General features: G+C 43.0%; 4 protein-coding genes across 12 annotated transcripts in view; 3 read left to right on the forward strand and 1 right to left on the reverse strand.

Annotated features, from left to right (window-relative positions):
• Positions 1-17173, forward strand: part of LOC107998669 (uncharacterized) — a 35454-nt gene extending 18281 nt beyond the window's left edge. For 2 of the 5 annotated variants that reach the window (XM_062084606.1, XM_062084611.1), the window contains one exon: positions 5020-5384. The gene's annotated coding sequence lies outside the window, so the exon portion shown is untranslated. Of the gene's footprint in view, positions 1-5019; positions 5385-5532; positions 5709-17011 lie in introns of those variants that run through there. The other 3 variants (XM_062084609.1, XM_062084608.1, XM_062084607.1) reach the window with 3 other exon arrangements.
• Positions 19-19830, forward strand: LOC107998668 (uncharacterized). 4 transcript variants are annotated; one of them, XM_062084604.1, is made up of 4 exons: positions 19-383; positions 5553-5810; positions 14501-15558; positions 17012-19830. In XM_062084604.1, exons 1-4 carry the CDS (start codon positions 19-21, stop codon positions 18238-18240), a joined length of 2910 nt encoding a protein of 969 aa, XP_061940588.1. In that variant the 3' UTR covers positions 18241-19830. The 4 variants fall into 4 exon arrangements, with proteins under 4 accessions (XP_061940588.1, XP_061940589.1, XP_016913535.2 ...); XM_062084605.1 differs by lacking the exons at positions 19-383; positions 5553-5810 and adding an exon at positions 8095-8229; XM_017058046.3 differs by lacking the exons at positions 19-383; positions 5553-5810 and adding an exon at positions 11847-11992.
• A 142-nt stretch (positions 19831-19972) lies between these two features.
• LOC107998663 (uncharacterized) lies at positions 19973-22616 on the forward strand. 2 transcript variants are annotated; one of them, XM_017058037.3, is made up of 7 exons: positions 19973-20544; positions 21051-21306; positions 21391-21523; positions 21607-21821; positions 21901-22047; positions 22130-22306; positions 22440-22616. In XM_017058037.3, exons 1-7 carry the CDS (start codon positions 20529-20531, stop codon positions 22546-22548), a joined length of 1053 nt encoding a protein of 350 aa, XP_016913526.1. In that variant the 5' UTR covers positions 19973-20528; the 3' UTR covers positions 22549-22616. The 2 variants fall into 2 exon arrangements, with proteins under 2 accessions (XP_016913526.1, XP_016913527.1); XM_017058038.3 differs by having other exon boundaries at positions 21051-21285.
• A 27-nt stretch (positions 22617-22643) lies between these two features.
• Positions 22644-23622, reverse strand: LOC114577654 (uncharacterized). The gene is made up of 3 exons (XM_062084627.1): positions 23107-23622; positions 22879-23032; positions 22644-22766 (listed from the first exon to the last, which is right to left on the reverse strand). Exons 1-3 carry the CDS (start codon positions 23434-23436, stop codon positions 22705-22707), a joined length of 546 nt encoding a protein of 181 aa, XP_061940611.1. The 5' UTR covers positions 23437-23622; the 3' UTR covers positions 22644-22704.
• Between the last annotated feature and the right edge of the window lie 1302 nt (positions 23623-24924).

The raw sequence follows: 24924 nt of genomic DNA on the forward strand, positions 1-24924 counted from the left end.
GGCTAGGTAAAAGAGAAAATGGTAGGGATAAAGGCGGGCGAGGAAGGTGCGTTGACGTCACTGGGCAAGCTCGCTGCTCGGTACGACGCTGGTTGCCAACGCGATCGCAGTTTCACGAGGTTTCAACCGAGACCACGCATCTCCTCCGCCCTTTTCCCATCGTTCCACGCGGTTCCGATCGAGCCGAACCGGGCGGCGAAATACCAACGTGGAGCCTGCCTCTCCGTCACCTCGTACCGTGTTTTCGCGACGTGTCCACGTGGCGGGAAAATTCGTAATTCGAAAAGTGACGCAGCGGTCGATCGAACGACATCTGGGAGTGGAGTGGCGGAAGACCACGTGGCCAACCGTGTCAATGACTCGAGATTGAAATTCAACGTAAGGTGCGTAACCGTGCGATCTCGCGCGTGTTCCCTCGTTCCTCCTCTTTTCCTCTTTTTTCTTCTTTTCTTTTCTTTTCTTTCGAAACCGAAAATACGAAACGGGGAATTTGGTGGAGGAGGAGGAAGGTTGGCGATTGGTTACGCGGATACCGACGGTTGGCATCCCTGCCTCGTTTGAAAGGTAAACGTCGATGACGTGAGGGAATGCGTTAATTGATCGGGACTTGATGAATCGTTTTGCCGGTGGTTCACGTGATCCGTGCGGAAAGAAACGAACGAAACGGCCGCTCGGATGATGATCGGTGATTAATGCGGCCGGTGGAACGCGAATTTTCCAACATCCGATCGCGTGTCGATCCTCCTTCCTTCCACGAATCGGCCCGTCGTGGTGTCGTGCGCGTGATTCCGGCGATCACGAAAACTGGAGAGCACGAAACGTAGATTTTTGTTTCTCTCCAAAGAATCGTCCAATCGTCTTTCTCGCCACGATTCTTTTCGTTTTCCTTCTCTTGCTCCTCCTCGCGTTTATGTAATACGCGTTGATAAATTTTTCACGATTCTCCCGTATCTCGCACGCTTCTTTCCAAATGTTTATTTGTTCGTGGACTCGCCGACAACTGTTACTCGGCCTGCGTTAAATTAGTTTCAAAAACTGTCGACAGATGTTTTCTCGCGAATCGTTTAATCGCCTTTAATAATATAGTCGTCACTCTACGAGATTTATTATTTATACTCTGAGTGCGTGAAAAGAAAAAAAATTCATGCAAATTCGCTTATCGCGACAACGGATAAGATTTCTTCAGGGTCGGGCTTTAATTTTAATTGGGACGAAAGAACGAAAAAAAGAAAGAGAGAGAGAGACGACAACTTCTTCTTCCTTTTTTCTTTTCTTTTTTCTTTTTTCTTCTTATTCGCTGGAGATATCATCGATAAATACATCACTGACTTCTTCGCCATTCCTCGTAGAAGGGATAACAATGATAACATAAGGTATCGTATATAACAGTGAGCGAATGAATAGTTCTTTTGAATAATGCGCGAGTCCCTCTATTCTCATTTACGCATCGACTTCAATGAACAATTGATTCGCGATAAATATTAAATCGTCGATCGATAGAGAAATCGTTTAGTCTCCGACGAAGGATAAACGCGAAAGGAAGAATTCTCCAGTTTCTTTGCGATCTTTTATCTTTCGTAACGCGGAAACGGCGTTGACTTAAGGAAAATACATAAGTAAGTGATTCCGGTGATTTTTCCCCGATACCCTCGAAACGAGTGGTCTCAACGATTCGTTCAAAGGATTTTAAATCAAAGTCTAAAGAATTTGCAGGAGGAAGGAGAAGGAGAAGTTAAAATTCTTAGAAAACTTTGCGCTCTTGGTCGATCATTGCTTTTGCAATACGCGTCGTAAATCATCAGATGTATAATACGCGCGTAAATATAATAATTTCTCCACACGTTCCCTTATCGAACACGAAAGATAATATCGTCTCTTCCTCTTTTATCGATCGTTTTCGTAATTCCACCGGATGGATCTATCTTTTACGGAAATCATCCAAATATCGATCCCTCCGGAACGGCCATCTCAATTCCCTTTCCTCCCTCTCCATTTTTTCCAAGCTTTAAGAAACCCGGTAACGATAATCCCAAGATGAAATATAATTCAAATGTGGCAAAAGGAACGACGAACCATTCCACCATCCGTATTTACCCCCCGCGCAAATTGAAACTCGCGCTTCTCGGACGGACAAACCGTGTAACACGATTATCCAATTACTTGACGGATACGGATCATCTGTGGATAACGCGAATTGAAGAATCATGCCAGGCAACCGAACTCGACCAACCGAACCTCCAACGTGCTCGAGTTTCTACGCTCCTCCCGTACCGGAAACGTCCCTCTGCTCCTCGTCGCGGCGATTAAATCTCGAGCAATTACACCTCGAATCCATCGATGAACCTTTCTCTCTCTCTTTCTTTTCCTCCACGTTCGCCAAACGCATTTAAAAAGAACGGTCGAGGTTTTTCTCAATTAGAAACGTGGAAAGGGGGGTCCTCGAGTGCGACGAGTGCTCGCGAGATGGTTCACTTGTTTGTTAACAAACACTCGACAGACGAGAGACTTGAAACGGAGTTCCAAATTGTGCGAAGCAGTTTTTTTGGTCGGAAGAATATTGTTTTTAATCTCGCGTGCGTGAGAGAAGGCATGCCTGGGTTTGGTAATAGCACTATTCTTCCGATGATTCTTTTATCTCTCTCGATTTTTTATTTTAATTGAAACTCGGCAGAGACAAAAGTGAAGTTTCGTTAGAGAGAAGTTTGTTAGCATTTTCTCTCTCTCTCTTTCTCTCTCCTCGGACAAAAGTGTAAAATAAATCCTCTTTTGATTACTTTGTTCGTGAAAATCTTTTCGAATAACCTATTTTCACATTTTTTTTTCTCCTTTTAGATACGTTATCTTAAAGATCGTCAAGAATGAATCCTCACGAAAATCCGAAAACAAAAAAATAAATCCATCCCAGTTCGCGTAAAATCTTGACAAGTTTTTTCTCTTCTTCATTCTCGAAAAAAAAAATGTTTAGCACTCGATCGAAGTTCTTTCCTGGATTATCGATAAAAAAAAAAAAGAAGAAGAAGAAAAGGAAAGAAATCGCGTTCGATGGAGATAGAAAAGAAGAAAAAGTAGGGATAAATGTACGGGTAGGGATAAATTGGAGCCGGGCGAAGAATTCGAACGGGGCTGGAGGGGGAGGGGTTTCGCATCCGGCGAAATTCGCGAATAATCGGCGCGTTTCAGGCACACGTGGCAGGCGTGTAACGCGTGTATGTGGCACCGTGCGTCTGCATTATCCCCGCCATAAGACGCCGTAAACGCCATGGCATCCGTTGGCACAATCTCGTGCAACGGCCGGGGGAATCTGAAACAGTTGCGAGTGCGACGCGCTTACGTGCGCTGCTCCAGCTGGAAAACGCGGGAAAACGGGACAATCACAGTGGCGATCCGTATACATACCTTGGATCCCTTCTTGCTATCTTTTGTATAACGGGTTCGTAGGATTTTTGATCGATCATTTTCACTTTGGCCGGGCCTCCCTCTTTTCTTTATCTCATTTTCCCTTCTCTTTCTTTTTACTCTTCCTAGATTTAGAAATTAAATTTTCTCACGGACAGCGTGAGAACTCGCTTGATATTTCGTTTCGAGCACTCTGTCCGAGTTCCCATTTTCGGATTTGTTCTCTTTAAAAGGCGTTTTGGATAGAGCAAAGTGAAATTCATACTTTCGTGCATCGAATAATATCCCATTCTCGCGGAGAGATCGTTGGAAAATCAAACGAAACGAATGGGACGTTACGCGTTTACGATCGATCGTCGTTTTCATCGTTTCCCAACTTGTTTTCGCCTGGGATTAAGACAAAAAAAATAATAAAAGAACCATCGACTTGTTCGCCTTTTCCTTTTCTTTTTTTTTTTCGGCCCGACTAACGGTCTATACTTTCGCTCTTTTCGCATTCGGATAACGGTACCACCTTCCACGATTTATGGATCGTTCCTCGAAACGTAGACGCACCTTCTTCTTCTTCTTCTTTTTCTTCTTCTTCTTCTCCTCTCGTCTCTGTCCAAGTTATCGCAAAAGTTGACAAGACCGCGATAAAAACGCAGAGATATGAATCACGAAGCTGGTATAATATAATTTATGTCACCTGAGAACGAGATAAGCGGTATTTGTGCAGATATTTGCATTTTCGCGTTGTGTCTCTGTCAGAGAATATCTGCCAGTTAAGTTTTCTCGTAATATTATTCGCGGTGTAATAATAAAAAAAATCGAGAAGTAGAGAAATCGTGGAAACGACCAGCTTCAGATTTACCGCGAAACTATTATTTCCTTCGATCGACGAAAACTTTGCTCGATGATTACGTGGTTCTCGCATGATTCAGATATTACGACTCCTTTTAATCGATAAAAATCTGCAAAATTATGCAATAGCTCATCCACGGTCTAATCTGAGCATTGTTTCACTCCGGCTCTGCATTTTTTCTCGTCCCATTATCTCGTTTTTTTCTTTTTTTTTTTTTTATCTTTCGAATTCGAACCGTGCTGGCGCAAGAATGCGAACGATTCCGTTTCTCTCGATCCAAACATTCTTTTCGTTCGGGAGGAGGAAGAAAAAAAGAGAGAGAGAGAAAAAATGTTGCGAAATAATAATCGCAACAATGATATTTTTAGATCGTAGAATCGTTACTTGGATAGATACTTGGCAAGAAAATAAATGAATCGCGATTAGAAAGGCAGTAATGTAATACTCGTGAAAAAAAAAAAGAAAAGAAAAGAGAAGAAAGGAAAGAAAAGATCGATAATTCCTGAAAATTCTCTAGAAACCGGAAACAAGTATCGCGTCATCGTCACATCGTCCGGAACCTTGCCTTAAGCGTGACGCAAATTCATCGGCATCCTGTTCACCCCCCTTGTGCCTCCTTCGTTTCGTATCGATCGACCAATGAGACCGCGCGTAGGGCGAAAGGGGGGAAATAAAAAAAGGAACGAAAAGGAAAGAAAAAAGAAAAAAAAAGAGAACGATACAAAAGAAATAGCGCAGGAACACGTGGATTAAACAGTGACACCGATTGCCGGCCGTAGGGACGAGGAATGGCGGGATTCCGCGAACGGAAGGGCGGCGGTGTGGATGCCGGAGGAAAGTGAGAGGAAACGAAGAAACGATGGCAGAAAACAGAACTTTGCTCTCCAACGGCCGTGAGTCATCGTCGCGTGGCCACTTCCACCGACTTCATTCATCCTGGGCGAAAAAAAGTCGTCGTCGCCGTTCGTGATTCGACGAAAAAGTTGATTTGTTGATTTTCTTCCTTTTTTTTTCTTTCTTTCTTTCTTTCTTTCTTTCTTTCTTTCTTTCGCGAAAAAAAAGAAGGAACGGTAGAAGAGACGGTATACGGTATACACAGACAGAAAGTGACTCGGCGAGGTTCGGTTGGAATCGAGAAAAAGGAGAGAAGAAAGGTATATAAATCTCGGTGAGCGAATAGATATAAAGAAAAAAAGAGGGGAAAGAAAGGAGGGGCGGGAGGGGGGAGGGGGAGAGAAAGAAAGAAAAGTAGGAGGGCGAGTGGGAGGATGAGTTTGATATTTTCAATGGAGGTTCATTCGTACGCGTGAAGCGAGTGGCAATCGGGTGGCATGGAGGAGCCACAGAAGCTGTTCCGTCTTCCTGGCACGATCGAGGAGGAGGAGGAGAAGGATAACGAGGACAGAAGGCGGCAACAGCTGCAGGAGAATCCGAACACGGCCGACTCACCCTTGCTGGAGCAGAGGAACACGGGTACCTTGTCCAGCCTGCCCAGGTACGTCACCCTGGTCAGGGTCAGCACCCAGAGCAGCAGCATCGGTGGTGGCGTCGGTCGCCAGGATTCTACCAGGTGAGTCTCGTCTTTCTCTCTCCTTTTCGTCCTTTTCACGATTAATTCTCAACTAGCTTTCGTTCGACGTGTGATTGTAACAACCGCTGTAAGATGAACGTCGTGTAAAATTTCGTCTCGCGTTGTATGCACGTAACGTATTCGACGCGTAGAAGAAAAAGAGCGAGCGTATCGATGATAGTGGAAAAAACAAACGTAATCGAGGGACGATTACAGAACGAAACGGCAGACGAATCACGTGGCCGATTCTCAAGGCAGCGTATCTCTCTAAAGATGATTCTCCGCTAAAAGATGATTACGTTTTTGTTTGAGCTAGTCATTCGCGAGCTAGCCTTCTGGCGCCGGCCGTGTACACGGTTTCAAAAATATTGGAAAAATATCGATTTATCTCGTGAATTAAAAAAATATACACGTATATATTTCAAGGCCAATTGTTCAAGTTCAAACGTTGGAACGAGTTATCGGGATCAGGATCGATAAAATTCATTAACGATTCGTATATATATATATGTATCGTCTTGTATAATCACCGACCGAACGTGTTTTTACCGTTCAATCGGTCATTTATCATGGCAGTTTCATCACTGAAAAACACACACCTAAGTAATTCTATAGTTATTTCGTCGCGATACTTGTCAATCACCTATCATCGATCACCAGCTGCAATTTATCGAGCCCTATTAACGTGAACGGGACCCGATATATTTTCCTCGTGGCTAAACGACGTGTCTCTGTTTACGCCACACTATGTTTACCCTTCTGTCTCCAATTTCAATTCAGCCTATTATCAACCTATCATGATCGTTTATCGAAAAGGTTGAGAGTATTACGCGTATTAATTGTAAAATTTATGGGAACGAAAAGAAAAATACTCGTAGCCTTGCCGTGTCAAGTCATTAATTCGATCGAGTATATGTTTAAAGTTACGAGTCGAAAATGGAGAAAAAACGTTAATAAATATCTCTGGATAATTAGGCGCGCGTTATACGAAGAATTCTACATATACATATATATATATCGCATCGACGAATGGAAAAGTATTTCTTGGAGAATTTCTTCGTTTCGCTGGAATCTTAATTCTCTCCGCGTGCTTTGGGGCAGAAATTCTATGGGAAAGAAAATACTTGACTCGAACAAAACAGCCATCGATTCTTTAATTGGAATAGCGGCGAGGATTTCGTAATCCGGTTTCGTTTTATCGAGATATTTGGATATTTGGTTATTATCGATAATCGTCTAATTGGTCGTTCCTCGTTTTTTTTTATTTCCACGGATAACGTTGACCAGTTGACGTTAATTCACCTTGCGTGGAGCACGTAAGGTCACCGAATTAATCTGTGATCGCGGAACCAGAGAGTTAATCGCGGGAACTCGTAACGATTCCTCGCGGTGTATCGGATTTCCCGTTTCCTGAACGAAAGACGATCTTCAAATCGCGGATCTCGCCGATTCTCCTCCAGAACTCTTCCATATTGTAATATCTGTGGAGAGACACGTTAAGCGCGAATTAATCAATTTGAATTTTGAAGAAGAAAATTGAGACGTTTCCTCGATTCGATGAATTTCGCAACGAAATATTCCACCAAGTGGGCAATGCACGGGTATCGAATGTTATTACTCGATTAATCACTGCCGACGATAATAAATAGATAAGTATTTATCTAACCCGATAGAAGACAGGTATCGAACGTTAAACCAATAATCCAATTATTATACCTCCACTAATCCTGTATCGACACGGATTAAAGATGCAACAGATAATCGTGATAATCGATATTCGCTATAAAAATATATATATATAGAAGAAAATTCGTACAATCTTGGAAGATACATTTAAAAATTTTCAAGGCAACGATCTCGATATATCGAATTTCGTTCCCATCCAATTTCATCCACGTAGACACATAGCTCGTTGGTTCGACCAATCTCGTTAATAGCGTAATCAACTCGCTCGAAGAATAAATTCGCTCTCCTCGCTCGTGTATTTCTTCAAATTCTTAACGTGAAATTTAGCGTGAAAATTTTCGAAGTGGAAAAAACTAAAAACCTAAAAAGAAAGGGAAAGAATCTTCCTCTCCCGGTGGACGAGCGTCGAAAAGGAAAAATCTTATAGGCCGAGCGAGGAACTGGTGGCTCGTTCGATCTCGTTAGTTTAATTAAAAGCTCGTTATCGAAGCCGTGGACGGTACGGTTGGACAGCTCGCAATAAGAGGCTCGACCTACAGTACGCTTTAACGCGCCCGATCATATTAATGCGCCGCTTTTGATCCATTTTAAACGTCGGGGAAAGGTGAGTGGCGATAACCGGAAGTGGGCAGCTGATGTCGTGTCATCAGGGGAGACCGAGCGTCTCGAACGGAAGAAGGACGAGATTCGTTGCGCATCGATCGTGCAAACGTCGCGACAAACGAGACTGCTGGTTGGTTTTCTTCAAAGAGGTAGAATATATATACCTTTTTCCTTTCTTTCTTTCTTTCTTTCTTTCTGGCAAGTGTAATACGTATAATACGTGCGTATCTTTGTTCTTTCTCTCCTTAAAATATATAGTTCGTGTTCGAACGTATGATATATTCACACGAATATATGTGAATATATATATAAATGAGATTGTTTTAAAAATATTCGTTGATGAATTTCAATTATGTATGTATTCGTGGAACTTGTTTTTTTTTAAAAATACTTTTCTCCTTCCTATTTTGTAAATTTATATCTGTCGAGTCGGGATTATCCCGTATTACGTTGCAAGCAATTAATCAAGTATGACAATGGCAATCATCGAGCAGAACGAGATTTTCCATGTGATCGATACAGAACCTGTTCGAAGACTCGATTTGCATGCAATCGGTCGTCATCGTTGAGAAGCTTAATGAATTTTTCTTCTTCTTCTTTTTCTTTTTCCTTTCTTTTTTTTTTTTTTTTTCCACCGTCCATTTAAAGTCACAGAACGATGTTTCACGATGTTTTTAAACTGCCTGTTGGGAACGTGTTATACCGTCAATTCAAACGAATAATTGGATAATTCACGAGAATTTTTACGGCTATTCGAGGATGAAAATGGTTGGACGTGTTTTTTGTGAAAAAAAAAAAAAAAAGAAAAACGAAGTGGAAATAGAAGAATAGACGTAAACGCGAGTTATAGTTGTGCAAACACACGTGAGGCCACGCTTTCGAGCTTGTCGCTCCTCTCGGAGAATTAATATCGTTCTCAATTGACGCCTACAAACGATACGACCTCTTCTGCTATGGGATAGCGCCATTATAATGCGAATAAATTACTAACAGCTAATGCGATTCAACGTTTACCGGTGTTGATCGACCCTTTCCGGCTTCAATCTGTTCCGACGACGATGCTGCTCCACGATGCATTCGTGGAAAACATTTTGCCCGTACGAAAAACCGTACGGAGAAGCATGGATTGATCCCAAAATCGCCATTTCTCTTTTTCGAAACGCCACCTTTTCGATCGTAAAATCAAGATTTCCCAAGCTACGATAAATCAGCAAGAGAGAACTCGGCGAAAAGATAAGTGGTTCGAGATAAATCATAATACGTGGCTTTGATACCCGGGCAAAACGTAACGAAACACGTTCCAGTATCGTACGAAACTAATACGAGTACAATATAGATAAAGTGTGCAAATTGACTCTACGACTTTCCATATCTCTCGCTACCGAATATCCGTCTAATAATTTTTTATTACACGACGTGTGTAATATCTATACGTCGCTCCGTATATTGTATACGAAATCGATTCGAAGGTATGGAAATTCGCGAAAGAACAATCTGGAAACAATCTTGGTCCACCCTATGATAAATAACAAACAAGTTTTCGCTTATCTCGAGAAAGGACGATTTTCGCGTTGATCGAGATCCCGATAAAAAGGCAAATATCGATCGCTCGACGCCCCGGATCGGGCGCAGAAACATTCGCTTTCGCGCAAGCAAAGCGAGGGATCCCGTTTCGCTCGGTTTCGGCCGCGATCAGCGATTTCGAGCGTGCGAGCAACGATAAGGAGATGGCTGGCCGTTGATAAGACGTGGGGGACTTTCGAAGCGTACGAGATCGGTGAAAGATCGGAAAGATCGCGTGGCGCGATGACACGGGGAACGTTATCGGTGAACGGACGAGCGCACCTACTCCTCCTCGTCCACGACGAGAAACAGATAGTGCGAATTCAGGGTGACAAGTGTATCACGTGAATCTTGTTTTCCTCTATTTCTCCCAAAAGATTCTTTTTCTTCTTCTCTTTTTTCCCTCCCCTCGCCCGCTTTTGCAATTAAAAAGAACAGAGGCAGATAGCGGTTTAATGTCCCATCGGCGAATCGCGAGGTGGCTCGCGGTGCTATAAAAACAGTGATTTTCGATCCGAGCTTTCCAAACGCTGTGTCGATTCGAAAAAAAAGTTCCTGAAGATGACCGCTAATCTAAGAAGAGATCATGGATAGTTGTTGTTAAGGTAAAAAACCCTTGGTTTTTTTTTCTTTTTTTTATCGTTCCATGATTTCCATTTATTGTTCCGTTTTACTTAAAAAAAAAGAAGAAATAAAAAAGAAGAAGGAGGAGAAGGGGAGGGAAATTTGTGGGGATATAAATATATTGGTGTGTAGAGTGAGAAGCGCAGATCGTCAACAGGATTCTCGATAACTCGAGAAGGGAAGGACGAAAATCGAAGGAGAGAGGGGTGAGACGGAAGAAAAGCGCGGATATTGCGATCGATTATTAAAACAGTACGAAAACAGGCCGATGAAGGAAGCATTACGCGTGACGTAATCAGTCCATTTTCTCGCAAATGAAAAGAACAAACGTTATTGTTAGTAGCTGATAAGTGGAGACCGCTGGCCAGGTATTGGCTCGTATAAGACGTCCTACATCATTGCTCGTACATCAGTAGATACTCCACCATCAAACTCGCCAGCTATTCATCCAACGCAACTTTGGTTTTCTTTCATTCGGCTCCTACTTCGGTTTTTCTCGGATTAAACGGGAAGAAGAGCGGAGGAGAGTCAAGATGAAACGAAATTTTAGAACGGACGTACGATATCCGGGAAAGGACTCGATTTCTTGAAGAAAGAAAAGAAAAGGAAAAGTGAGACTTTGGAGAGACGAAACGGACGATCGAAGACAAATTGGATCGATCGATGGGTTTATGAGGGAAGAAGGAAGAGGAGAAGTGAGAGTTTCGATAGTGAATTTCCTCCGGTTGTGTTCATTCCACGACGAAACGAAATAAAAAGAAGAGGAAGGTCCGCGAAATCTTTTTCTCTTTTTAATAATTTTTTAATAATTATATCGGAACAAACCGTTCGGAGATCGACGATAAGTGAAAGATTTACGAGGAACGCGTAATTAAACGCGTGCGGGAAGTAATCGGTGTTTCTCCGCTGATTTTTTTTTTTTTTTCAGAATATCGCTTCGACGAACGAATTTATTTTGCAATTATTATATCGTGCGTGAGAAAGATACATTTACGACCGTGGTACAAGTTTTTAAAGAAAAAAAAAAAGAAAAGAAAAAGAAGAAAAAATAACAGATTATTCAGGTTATCTGTCTGGGAAACGAAAATTTATTAAGAATTTCCGTATTTACGAAACGCGTGTGTAGAAATTCTTTCGCGCGTTCATAAATTAAATAAGTTATCCGTTATCTACGAATCGCGCGAAAACGTTAAGATCGCGGTATTACGAGGGGAAATGTTTGCACAGAGGAGAGAAAAAAAATCCTTAAACCACTGATCCTTACCAGCCGATAAGAAACGAGGGATCGCGATTGCATCGTGCATCGCATCGATATCTCGTTGGAACACACGATCGTTGTACACACGTACCCAAGCGAAGGCTAGAAATATTTGACGAGAAAAATTTTGCGAGTATTTTCGAGGAAGAATATGTGAAGAATATATAGCGGGGAATCGTCGTTGAAATCGCGAGGTGAGCTTACATATTTTCTTTCTCCGGCAAAAAAAAAGTCGAGCGAATCGTGGTTGGAAAAAAAGAAAGAGAAAAAGAAAGGGAAGCGAGGAAAAAGAAGAAGCAGAAATGAATGGAAACGTTGCGAAAGATCCAATTTCGAAGTCGTCCTCGCCGGACAGGGAGGAGAAGGAAAAATTGTTGACATCGTTGACCCAACCGGCACCCGTTATAGTAAAACTGCAGAAGAGTTCGAATTCTTCTTTCAGAAGCAGGTAAAATTTCAATGAGAATCGCACACGGTTATCGATAAGTGGAAAGTTTCTCTAGTTTTTCTGCAACGACAAAAATTAATAACGAATATTGTATTCTTTTTCTTTTCAATCAATTCAATCCTCTCTGCTCCTCTGCCTCCCCGTTGTTTCGTCAATTTAACTCGATACGCGATTATATTTCAAAACGTCTCCCTCCACGTTTCGTTAATATAACGAGGAAACAATTACTTAAAAAAACGCTTGATAAATTCGCACACACGTTCCTCGTGTAATTTTTTCGCGCGTGGAATAATGTGGTATCTGTAGGTGTTAATTAAACGAGCACTCTCGTTTGCCAGTCTGGGGATATTTTGAAAGGAAAGAATTTGGGAAACATTTCAAACGGTCCGTTAAACGTATTCTCTCGATATTTTCCTTTCAATTTTCTAATTCTTATCTACTCTCTCTCTCTCTCTCTGTCTCCCTCTCTCTCCATTTAATATAAAAATTAAAAAAAAAAAAAAAAGAAAAATCGCCTTTGTTGTGAACTAGCGTTATCATTCTCGATAACAGTAGAACATAACATCAACCGATATCTCGACGAATTATTCGAGGTCGTGTAATATCACGTTCAACGAAGATCCAACGCTCGTTGCGCGCGCGCGTGCGGAATAGAATGGAAATCGAAATCGACTCGTATTTCTTTTCTCTCGAGCATAATAAAATTTTGGCAAATTTTAGGCGAAATCCCGTCGATCCATCGAACGGTTCGAATCGAGAGATACGCGTCCGTGTCGTCGCGTGTCGGCGAATCACCGATTGATTCACGCGTGGCAATAAATAAATTGGTAGATAACAGTTGCTCGGTTATCGTAGTCGGAGTCAAAATGGCGACTTCCTTCTGGCGAGTATGAAAGGGTGGCGAGCGCGAAGGTCTCCAGACGGATCATCGAACTGGCCGCGGCGATACTCTCTACCGCGCGCCGTGCTCTCGTTCTCTCCTCCAACCAACTCGATCCTTTTCTCGAGATCGTTTTTCTTTTACATCGGCATCGCGAATCGATTGCTTCGATTATCGTTGGTCGAAAACGCGTTTCGACGCGTTTCCAAGTGTTTTCCTCTCGAGGAGGAAACGGTTGAATCGAAAGCAAGTGGCAACAGTGCTCGACGATAAAACAATCGCACGTGTCCACGTTGGAAACATGGGTTGGAATCATTTTTGCTCGTCGTAAAAGAAACGTTCGTCGTTTCGAGTTACGAGGAACGATCGAAAGCGATCGTAAAAAAAGGGGGAGGGGGGACGGAAACGGAGATTCGGCGAAATTAAAATTAATTCGAGCGAAACAATTAAGCGACAGATTCGTCGATCGATCGATGAGTCGATGAGTCGGTCTTTCGAAGAGATAGCTGACGAAAGATCAAGCCGGGACAATCGAAGTTTGTCATGGAAAGATTCAAGATTCGAGATGTCGTAAAATGCGGAGAAATCCATCGTGAGTATTTTATTCTCGATAAAAAAAAGGAAAAAAAAAAAATAAAGGAAGAAAGAAGGAAAAAGAGAGAAAAAAAGCGTAATCCCCATTTATTTTCGAAAATGGAATGTACACGCTATGAACCGGGCCATAAAATTTTCCATCATCGCCGTTCGTCGCCATAAACGTGTGTACACGTTTATCCGCTTACCGGAATAAAAATATCCGTGTCCGAGCCCCGGTAGGAGTGTCCATTTCGCGTATTGCACACTCCTCGAGAAAATAACGATTTACAAATCTATTCGCCGGTTTTACGCGCAAATCTCTCGCGTAAAAGGAGGATTTTCATAACGAGTCCGTGGTTCGTAATCGAATAAGGAGAGCAGAACGGAAAACAACAATACGGTGTACGAAATTTGTTATTCAAATCCGCGACAGATTCAAATTAAGTTAAGAAACGTGTGTACAAAAGTCGACGAGGCCTTGGGCGACAATTTCGTAGCGCGAACTTACGTCTCCGCGCTTCTCGTTCCGAGAAATAATTTATTCCTTCTGTTGTTGTGCGAGAAACAGAGAGAGAGAGAGAGAGAGAGGAGGAAAATATTACATATTATGTACAGCATAATTAGATGTCGCGATCGAAACGTTCGAGATTCGGTCGATGATTTATTTCGCATCTCTAACAACCCGAACAATCTTTCGTGGAATCTTTCGACGTCATTACATCGAACGCCGTGGTCTTCGTTGTTTTCGCGGAAACTCGAAACTTGATTATCGTTAGAAAAAATAAAGAGAAAAAAAAAGAAACGAGCGCGATCGATTTTAATCTCTCGTTTCGAGCCAAGAATGAAAATCGCGTAAAATCGATTTAAAAACTCTTCTCGACGAGTTTTAATTCGCACGGATATCCTGTACGTCGCGTACTTTTTACCGAGCATCGAGTAAGAACGAAAGATCTAAAAAAAAAAAAATTTTCCAATTATTTCCAACGGAATTTTCTCGAAAATTCTGGATTGCGAGTTGACGGAATGGCGCGATTTCTGTGATTGTTTTGCAGGAGTCGGTACCGGGCATGGCCAACGCGAAAGCTACGTCGTCGAGCCGTGCTGAAGAACGGGGACTGCAACGTCCTCCAATCCCGTATCTCTCGACGCTCCCTGCGCTTCCTACGAGACATCTTCACGACCCTGGTGGACACTCAATGGCGATGGATGTTGCTCTGCTTCAGCCTGAGCTTCGTCCTCTCGTGGCTGGGCTTCGCCGTGATCTGGTGGCTGATCGCGTTCAGCCACGGCGACTTCGAGGAGCGCCACCTGCCGCCCTACCAGATCGAGAACAACTGGACACCGTGCGTGAACAACATATTCTCGTTCACGAGCTGCTTCCTGTTCAGCATCGAGACCCAGCACACGATCGGTTACGGGAGCCGTGGCACGACCGAGGAATGCCCAGAGGCGATCTTCGTCATGTGCATCCAGAGCATCGTGGGCGTGATGATCCAGGCGTTCATGGTGGGCATAGTGTTCGCCAAGATGAGCAGGCCGAAGCAGAGGACTCAAACGTTGCTGTTCTCGAGGAACGCGGTCATCTGTCAGAGGGACGGTGAACTGTGCTTGATGTTCCGGGTGGGCGACATGAGGAAGAGTCACATAATCGGGGCCGCGATCAGGGCTCAGTTGATAAGGTCGAGGACGACGAAGGAGGGGGAGGTGTTGTCGCAGAATCAGCAGGAACTGGCGGTGGGGACGGACGGGCAGAACGGGAACCTGTTCTTCATATGGCCGACGACGATCGTTCACAGGATAAACGAGGAGTCCCCGTTCTACAACATGTCCGCGGAGGACATGCTGACGGAAAGGTTCGAGATCGTGGCCATCCTCGAGGGGACGATAGAGTCGACCGGGCAAACCACTCAGGCGAGATCGAGCTACCTGCCCCAGGAGATCCTGTGGGGTTACAGGTTCGAGCCGATGGTCACGTACTCGAAGGAGAGGCAGGGCTACGAGGTGGATTACTCGTTGTTCAACAGCACGACGCAGGTGGGCACCCCTCTGTGCTCGGGCAGGGAGCTCGCCGAATTTTACAAGGCTCAGGAGGAGCTTCGCCATGGGAACGGTAAGCGAGACGCGTATCCAAGACTGGATACACGCGTATACATACACGTGTATATCTCGCATTTTAGAATAGATGGAGAGAACTTTAGTTTAGTTTAGTTAGTAACTAGCGTTCGATAGAGTTAGAACTGGCCGACTCTTTGCATCCCGATCACCGATCAATCCATCATCTTTCCGATTCTTGCTGTGCGCAATGAATGAAAGAACGGGAATCGCCACGCACGAGCCCACAAAGACACACCGAGTCGCAGAACGATCGTCCGGCAACAATTTTCTACCAGAGCGGAATATCCGGTGTAATTAAAAAATTTCCACCGCGCATACGAGCTCGATAACAAAACAAGCACTAACGATACGACAAGGTCGAGCGCGTTTCGTTAATTGGGACGAACACGCGAATCAAACTAATCGATACCGACGCGACCCAACGGCTGCGTCCTCTTTTCTCGCTTCATCCTCCTCCCGCCCCCTCCTCTCCCGCTCGAAAGCTTGCCGCCGCTTCGCTTCTCGCCTCGCTTCCCCCCTCTCTTCTCTTCTTCGCCGAGCAGAACTTTTTCTTGCACGCCGAACGCACGAGTTTCCGCACGAGTTTCTGGGAACGGGATTCTCGTCCCTTCCTTCATGTCCCTCCCTCTCTCACACTGTTTTGGTGCTGGTGTGTAATCGTAGATGGAGGCCTGAGGAAAATTCCTAGCGAGCCGAAATCCGCACCTGTGATATTGACCACCGACCACCAATCGGACGCCCCGGAGTTCCTTGCCTCTCAAGGACACTCTTCCCACGGATCGCCCAAACTTCGGATCGACATTCCATGGATCGACGAAAACTCGGGGGCCTAGGCGGCGAGTCTGCGGGATCCGTGACCCGATCGAACTGGAAAATGCGAGTAGACAGAGAGAGAGAGAGAGAGAGCAAGAGAGAGAGAGAGAGAGAGAGAGAGAGAGAGGAAGCAGAGGGGGAAAATAGGCGCGAATCGATCCTCGTTAGGATCGCCACGATCGATTCGACTTTCCAAAGCAAACGCCAAAGATTCTACGAAGGGAATTGGAATCAAATTCGAAGTTTGTAGGATTGAATTTCTCGGGGACGTTCGATCTACGGAGATCTGCCCGTTTCGCGCTTCTGTGTCTGCCTGTCTCGTGTTGTCCGTTCTTCTAACTCGTTTCGCGAAAAAATGGATACGGAAAATGGTTGTCGGTGGGTAAAGAAGAAAGGGTATCGCGAGAAATACGTACGTTAAATCATCTTCCGGTATTCGTTGGTTGTTATCGAAATAATTCTGAGATCGGAGAAGCATGCATTCCTCGCGTCTTATCGGAACGGTTAATTCGTCCAAATTTGTCCCGTTCGCGGTAGAAAAAAAAGAAAAGAAAAGAAATAAAAATACATATATATATATATTCATGGAAGGGGATCGAAGTTGAACATTCTCTAAGTAGAAGGCTGTTTTCCAGGTACGGTAATAGTCGATGAGGATTTCTTGACGGAGTCCTGTCAAGAGAGCCAGTGCCATTGCGGTCATCGTGCGACGAGTCATCATCACCATCATCACCATCACCATCATCTGAATCATCATCCGAATCATCATCTCAACTACTTGGACAGCGGGAGAAGCGAGACAAGCGCCGACGAGGCGACCACCAGCTGTCGAAACGCTTACAGGGAGCCCATCTATCATCACGGGCCACCTATCCCTCACCGAAACGACAACCCCCACTTCAAGATCCTCGATTTGGATCCCGACGGTATCCAGGTGATGGGCGAGGTCGATCTGCAACACCTGCCAGACGCCGTGAACAAGGAGATCTTGAAGAACAGTCGAGAGATCATCTTCGAGGAGCCGGAAACGTCGAGGGAGGGAAGTCCGTTGTTGCTGTTGAAGTCAAATCGAAGGAACTCGGCCGCCAAGCATCCCCTCCTCGACGAGGAGAGAAGGTCTTTGAACAGTTCCAAGAGGAGCCTCTGCCACAGGAGCATCCTGCGAGGATGTTTCGAGGAGGAAAAGAGATCGTTGGACGGATCGAGGAGGAATTTGCACGGGTCCAGGAAGTATCTGCTGATACCTATCGACGCGAGCAAGGAGGCCGGAGGCAAGGAGAATTTCGCGAAACGCCAGATGGGTGAGAGCAGGGAGTGTTTGAACGGGGGCAGAAGGATGATCTGGCCGAAGTCGAAAGAGACGGCGGAGCCGGAAACAAGGAGAAGGCTGAACTCGAACGACGACAGGTTGATGATCGAGATGGAGAAATCGTCGAAATGCTCGGCCTCCGACCGACGCGAGATGTTAAACGAGGCGTGCGGGGCGTCCCTCTCCTATCCCAATTTATCTCCCCGTTCCAAGGACGGGCAATCGCCCGTTCCACCCGTGTCGAACGCGTCGCCGGAGTCCGGCTTCTACGAGGCTTCCGCGCAATGGAATTCAAGCCCGGAATACGGGAGGAAGCCGCTCCGGCTTCCTCCTCCCCCCAACGAGTCGCCCGTGATCGCGAGGAACAGAAGGAGCTACGAGAACGCGCAGCTCCAGGACGTGAACGAGGTTCTCGGCGTGTCCAGTCGGCCCAGCAGCGACAACAGCGACTCGTTGGACAGCGAGACGTCGACCAAGAATCCGGCCAACGACGGCGATGCTCCTCCTCGAAGATACGGCGAGAAGAAGCAGCCGATCTCTTACACGAGCGTCTGAAGAAAGGGAAAGTGGAATTCGGATTTCCGAGTTGTAATCGTGTGCAAAGAAACTTTCAAGGTTTTTCGTTCTTTTTTACGGGAGGTGGAAGGTATTCGAGATGAAGGGGCTTGGTTCCAAATCCTCGATCAATTGGACTCAATTGGAAAGATGTTTTATTTGTACATATTTTATTTGTACATACTGCCCGGTTCTTTCTCTCTCTCGGATTCTTCTCCGAGAAAGGATTCTTTTTTTCCTTTTTTTTTTTTTTTTTTTTTTATATTAATTGATGATTCGTTGAATGAGGGAATCGTGATCGAGGGTTGGAAAAGTGTGGAGCGAGGGAAAAGTGTGTATTACAACGATGTATCGTTCGTTCAAGACGCGTAGTCAATTTTTCCAAACTATGCTATGTAAGCGAATTTATATACGATATTCTATATGGATTAAGTAAATTAAGTAGAGGATAACGCAGGATAATTATTTTCTGATCCGCTGTTTTACATCGATTGCGTAAATGATACGTTGAACCGCAGGTCGGTTTACCGCGAAGCTTCCATAATAACGTAAGGATCGAAATGAAAGAATCGATCGAATCGTTTCTTTCGCTCGTCTCCATCTAATTTTTAGTGAAATTAATCGTTTAGAAGTGAATGTAATTGACAATAATTTAAATGACAAGGCTTTCGAACAAGGCTTCGTTAGAGTTACTATATCCATTCTATAAATAATTTCGAAATATTCGCAAAATTTGTACAAATGACGACGAAGAAAATTTCAATTAAGTTTAAGCATTTAAAGTCGGCATACTCGTTAGATTTATATATAGGTATACACACACATATATATGTATTACAAAATCGCGTAAGAGAAAAAAAAATATATTTTTGCAAGTTTAAAAACGTACAAACGTATTGAATCAACGATGCCTCTGACTGAAGTCATCGATAAATCGGTTACACGTCCATGCATCCTTATGATCGAGCAAATCAAATAAATAAACATTTACCAATGCCGTTCGATTCTCCTCTTGTTGAATCCCCTCTGTAAAAATGAACATCTACTAGACAAAGGTAGAAAAATAGCGAGAGCCGAGAGGGTGAAGAAGAGAAATTCGCGCCAATTGGAAGATTCTACGCGCCGCATATCTCCAATTAGATGAGAAGTAGTCCGTCTCGTTACAAACGAAGAGAAAGAAGTGCCTTTACTTTACTTTCTACCTCGGAAGGGGAAGAAGGCAACGTTGAGCTTTCACCGTCGAGGATAAATAATATAATAGCGTCGTTAATATTTATTGCCTCCATTCTTTTACTATTAAACAATAGTACGTACACATGCGTATAGAAATACGTATTTTACGATAAAAGACACTCGCATCGATCCCGAAAATGGATCGCTTCGAGAGTTTCGCAGCTACGTCTGATTCGATCCGACGAGCCGTGATCCGATATTTACACGTATTTCGGACAGACTGGGCGGAGAAAACTCGGTCCGAAAACGATAGCTCCCCGAGCTTTCTCCGGGGACATGGATACCTGCCATCGTGACTTCTAGCGTAAATTGTGAAAATGTTATTTGTGTGTAATAAAGACAATTTCGAAATCTAAATGGAAAATGTAGTTCCATAATACCCTCCCATAGAGACAAACGGATTGTTACTTTCGACGAAATAATTCTTTGGATTATCAGATCAATTTATGGATCATGAGGATAATTTTTCACACGTTTACAATTTCCTTTTCCTTTTTTGATCTTCGTTCTCGTAGTGAATATCAATGCATTCAAACGACGCGTTTGAAGAAACGATTCTACAAAATATTTATCGAGTTACGAACGAGATACGAGCAATTGAATTTCAACCCGATACGTAAGACTCGACGTACTAACTTTTTCGTTCATTTTGGCCTTTAAAAATTGACCTTAGGATATATATATATATATGCGTGTACTATCTTTTAATTTACAAAAATAGAATTCAATAGGGTGAATTATGAGTTTCGCATATGACGATCGAGTTCGACGTATCGAGAAACAAGCGAGCGATATTTAAACGATAACCTTCGTCGGCGATTCTACCACGCGAATATCCCCATTTCGCGTGATTTCGTCGGTCAAAACGCGTTTCGATGCTCCACTTTGAACATTATGCCAACGGTACGACGTAGCCCACCTCCGTAATCTGGCAATTCGTCGTGACTCAATTTAAATGCGGCCAATTATTGCGAAATGCTGAGTTGGCGAACGGAACTAACTGCATAAACGGCCGAAGACGAGAACGACGTTAACAGTGTGAAAGTATCGACATTATGCCGTACACGAAGGGTAAGTGATCGAAGAGAAGGATTGAAAACTCCTTATTATACTCGACTTTTTTTTTTCTCCCCCTTTTGCTTCGGAACCACGTTCCGCGCCGCCAATTTTCTGAATTCTCTCCGCGAGAAACGGACGCCGGGTTGGATTTCATCTCGAGACGATTTACCGACGAGACTGGTTTAAAGTTCACCGCGAGTTAAAAAAAAAAACAATAATTGACGAATTGTGCATTTGGTGTTGGTATTTCTTTGTCAATCGTGTACACGATCATTGTTGTTTTCTTTTTTTTTTTTAATTTTCTTTTTAACAATTTTGTTTCTAACTTAAACGCGGTTGACTCGAAATTAAAATTAAAATTCTTCTCGATGTCTCGCGCGAAACGCGTTGTTTGCATCGATGATAAAGCTTATTTAAATCTCTCTGTTCTCGTGGAATCGAATTAATTAAAAGGCAAAATGAAAAAATTTAATGAACCTAACACTTCGTGTCGTCGAATTTATCGAAAAACTGTACAGATCCCTTTGGAGAAGACGTTTCACTTCTCTACCCGGACAATAATGGCGACAAGTTTGCCAGATTCACAGACCTACCGATCGAGACACCGATAATCAAAGGCGTGGTGAATCAACTACGAAAGTGGCCAGCAGATCTATTCTTCGCGTTCCTGGCAGCTTGTCTGATCATAGGAAGCGTGGTGTTCTTGATCTTCGTCACGGTGGCCATTTGCGTGCCCACCGTTGTCGGTAACAGGTGTCCACGAAAACGACTTTCGTATGCAAAACGAAATGATCTCGTTGAACGAGAATCGTTGGAATCAAAATTCTTCTAACCGTCCGATTAAATATCTTTTTGTAGACTCGAAGATATCTCAATCCTGGAAGTTGGAGCATCGTCCAACGCGTATTTTATCAAACTGGATAACCAGAACTGGTCTACGACCGATTATTGTTACATCGAGACCGCGGCTAGAAAGCACCCAGAATTCAATGTATTCGAATATATATTGAAATTTTTAATTTCTTATACACGTGATAAGAGTGAGAAAATAATTCTCGTATTTATACACCGTAGATATATCTGATAAATTTAATGAGGGATGAGCCTAATAAGGAAAGCTCGAATCGTTCGAGTATCGATAGAACGAAGCTGGAATCTAGATCGAACGACTCGAATAATTATCCCCGTTCCCCGATATTGAGTGCAGAGGATAGGCTTAGGCAACGACTGGTAGCTGGAAACGAAAATATAAGGAACATCAACGTGTCGATCGAGAAATTCTTCAAAGGGTGAGTCGAAGTTGAATCGAATAAAAATACCTGTTATTCCGATCATATTGATTCGGTTTCGAACGTATTTTCTTTCCAGTTCGAAACTGTCGAAAGTTGCGAAAAAATTAGGTGACGATGTTCTGGAGATCGCTGCCAAAGCGCAATTGCTTTGGAGCGTTCCTGGTGTTGCGCTTAAACCGAACATGTTCTGCAGTTTAGACTTTGTGAAAAACTTCCTTTGCAAGTGAGAGGGAAATTCGAAATAAGTTAAATTCGCGACGATATGTTTACGATATTTTTACTTTCCCACTTTTCCGTTTCCCCAGTAACAATAAAGAAGAATGTTTGCCGGACAAACTAGCGACCATCGAGCCAGAAAACGATATACAATTGACAGGAGTACCGTGTCAAGCTTTCATGGGATTCGTTGTCCAAGAAATATCGAAAAATCATCACAACGGAAAACATACGTTGAGAGAAGCGGTGGAAAAATACTGTCCAAGGTAGATTTTGAACGATTTTGAAGATCAAAAATTTCGAATTCAAGAATTTTGAAGAATTTAAAAAAGAAAAAAAAAGAAAGAAATGTTGGCTATACGTATTTAAGAAATAATATTGTATATATTTCTCTCGTAGGTTATATTACTGTCCCGAAATTCGGATTCTCAACTCGAGACCAAAGTGTCCGACGGATGCTTTAAATTGTCCTACAGTTTATTCGAGTATATTAATGCATCTCACGTGACGACTGATATATGTATTTTATTACGAAACTGTACACATGTAGCTCATAAAATATAATTTTAAACAAAACGTGTCGTTCACTCGATTTTTTTTTCTTTTTTTCTTCCTTTCTTTCTTGCCTCCTCTCGTCAATCGTCGTTGATCGATCGAAAAAAGTTCATTTGAACGTTCTTTGCTCGTACAATCGAAGGACGCCCAACCACATCCAAATTTCTCCAACTAAATGGTAAAATTCAAAAATTCGTTCATCGCTATAATACATAGCATATAGAATTAATGATAAAAATTAAGAGATTGGAGAGAATATAGACGGTGAATGGTGAAAACGTACGTATTAGCAAAATCGTTCCTAACGTGTAAGACAAGGCTGTTACGAATGGGAAGTGAGAGAAAAATAACCAAATTGCGACGATGGCGCCACTGATACTGCAAACCAAGTCGGCAAGATAAAGTACTATAGATGGAATACTCCAACGTGGATTTTTCTACGATATTTAACGATTGTATATTTAATATAACAGTGGAAGGGAAAAGATTGTTATATATCTATATTTCTCACCGAGATCAAAGAGTAAGCGAGCATGCCGATTGCCAGGAAAGAGACGATCGCGTAGGGCGTGGAATAACCTAAACTCAACGTGACTACAGCCTTGTGAGCGTAACCCTCGGTGATTTCGCCATTTTCCAAGATACTGTACTCCGTTCGGCCATAACGAACGCTGTGATAACTCAAAAGCAACATACATATGGATAACAATAGAGCTTGAAAGATTTTCAATATCTCACTTTCGGCGCTCTTCGCAAAATCGAATTCCTCTTTCGTCATCTTCTCTATCGAAATTTGATCCGTTTTGAATTTTCTCGTTAGAAATTCGTCGCGATCGTTCATCTGGAAAACGACGACGATCCGATCGTTTTAACCAGTCGTTTTAACCCGATAATAGGATGATTGCTTTCCGCAAATCTCGATTACCGGAAGCTACCGGATCGAGTGAAGAAGGAAGAGGACTTACTTCTTCGCCCGTCGTCGATTCAATTTTATCGGAATACATGTTAATCGTGTGATAATTTTCCTGTTTTTTTTTCCTCGATCTGGAGATGGAAAGAGATACAGGCTAGACTCCTTGAAGTGAAACGCAATATCCACGACGTTATTCAAATTGTTCATAAAGCAAAGATTATTGAATGGAAATTATAAGGTGTAAACTGTATAACCTTGGAAGAAAATTTTGGTGGAATATATTTTCGGGTGGGGAAAATTTGGCCGAGATACTAACTCGCGGCTATGAGAATTCAACGAGGGCCTGGAACATGGCACGTCGTCGCAAACGTTCCGTTTTTTCCAGTCTGAAAACGGTGCTCGCAAACAAAAATTCGGTGAGTATGCGAACACGCGCACACACGTGTGTTCGCCTGTGTGTGCACGCGTGTTCAACGTCGTTAACGTTCATCACCGTTACTCAAATGAGATAATATATACATATATATATATATATGAATGGTCGAATCGTAAGGGAGCTTTCTCGAAACAATTACGAATTGTCGAAATTAAGACGTGTCACGTGATCTAAATTGATAAACTCGCACACCTTCCCCGAAGAAAATACGAAATACGAGGCGTGATCATCATCGTTCTCTTGTTGGTTATTAAATTCGAGGTAAAATTCGAGGGGGATAAACTATGAAATTTCGATGTAGACGAAAGATTAACGAACCTAGCGGACTATCCTTAGTTAGTAATTTAAGAATTTTTAACGAGAGGGAGAGGATATTGAAAATTGGATGATTTATTTGATAATTTTTCAGCAAATTGGACAACTGGCGTGCACACTATGCGACCATTACATCATGGGAAACTCGATCTACGTGATCATACTCGGCCTCATTGGGACCGTTAGTCGATCGTAATATTCCTTAATTGTTTCTGCATAATAGAACACCAGAGTTCGCGAATCCGTTTCATCTGTCAAACGAAGATGAGGATTCGAGAATTTGTAACATTATAAAATTCGATTCATCGAGAGAATTCGATCTCTCCTCAATCTTTGTTATAATGCAAATAAGGAGAAAGAAAATTTCTATTTGATTTAAATTTGTTTAATTCGATAGATGATTACAGCGTTTGATATCGTCAGAATAATTAATTGCAAGTTACCGATCAGATCACCCTCGCAAACGAGAAACAACGAGACCGGTACGTTGAATTCCGTTTCAGATTAGAGAGAGAGAGAGAGAGAGAGGAAATCAAAAAAAGAGAAAAAATCGAATAATAAATTAATTCTTCTCCCCTTTAGTAGTCCCTTTTGACGTGGAGAGGGATCTAAAATTAATGACTTCGATTCTGGGAATAGAACACTACACTTTAATCATGCTTGGT

The sequence above is a fragment of the Apis cerana genome, linkage group LG14 (genome assembly GCF_029169275.1).
Source record: "Apis cerana isolate GH-2021 linkage group LG14, AcerK_1.0, whole genome shotgun sequence".
In the NCBI taxonomy this organism is placed as follows: Eukaryota; Metazoa; Arthropoda; class Insecta; order Hymenoptera; family Apidae; genus Apis; species Apis cerana.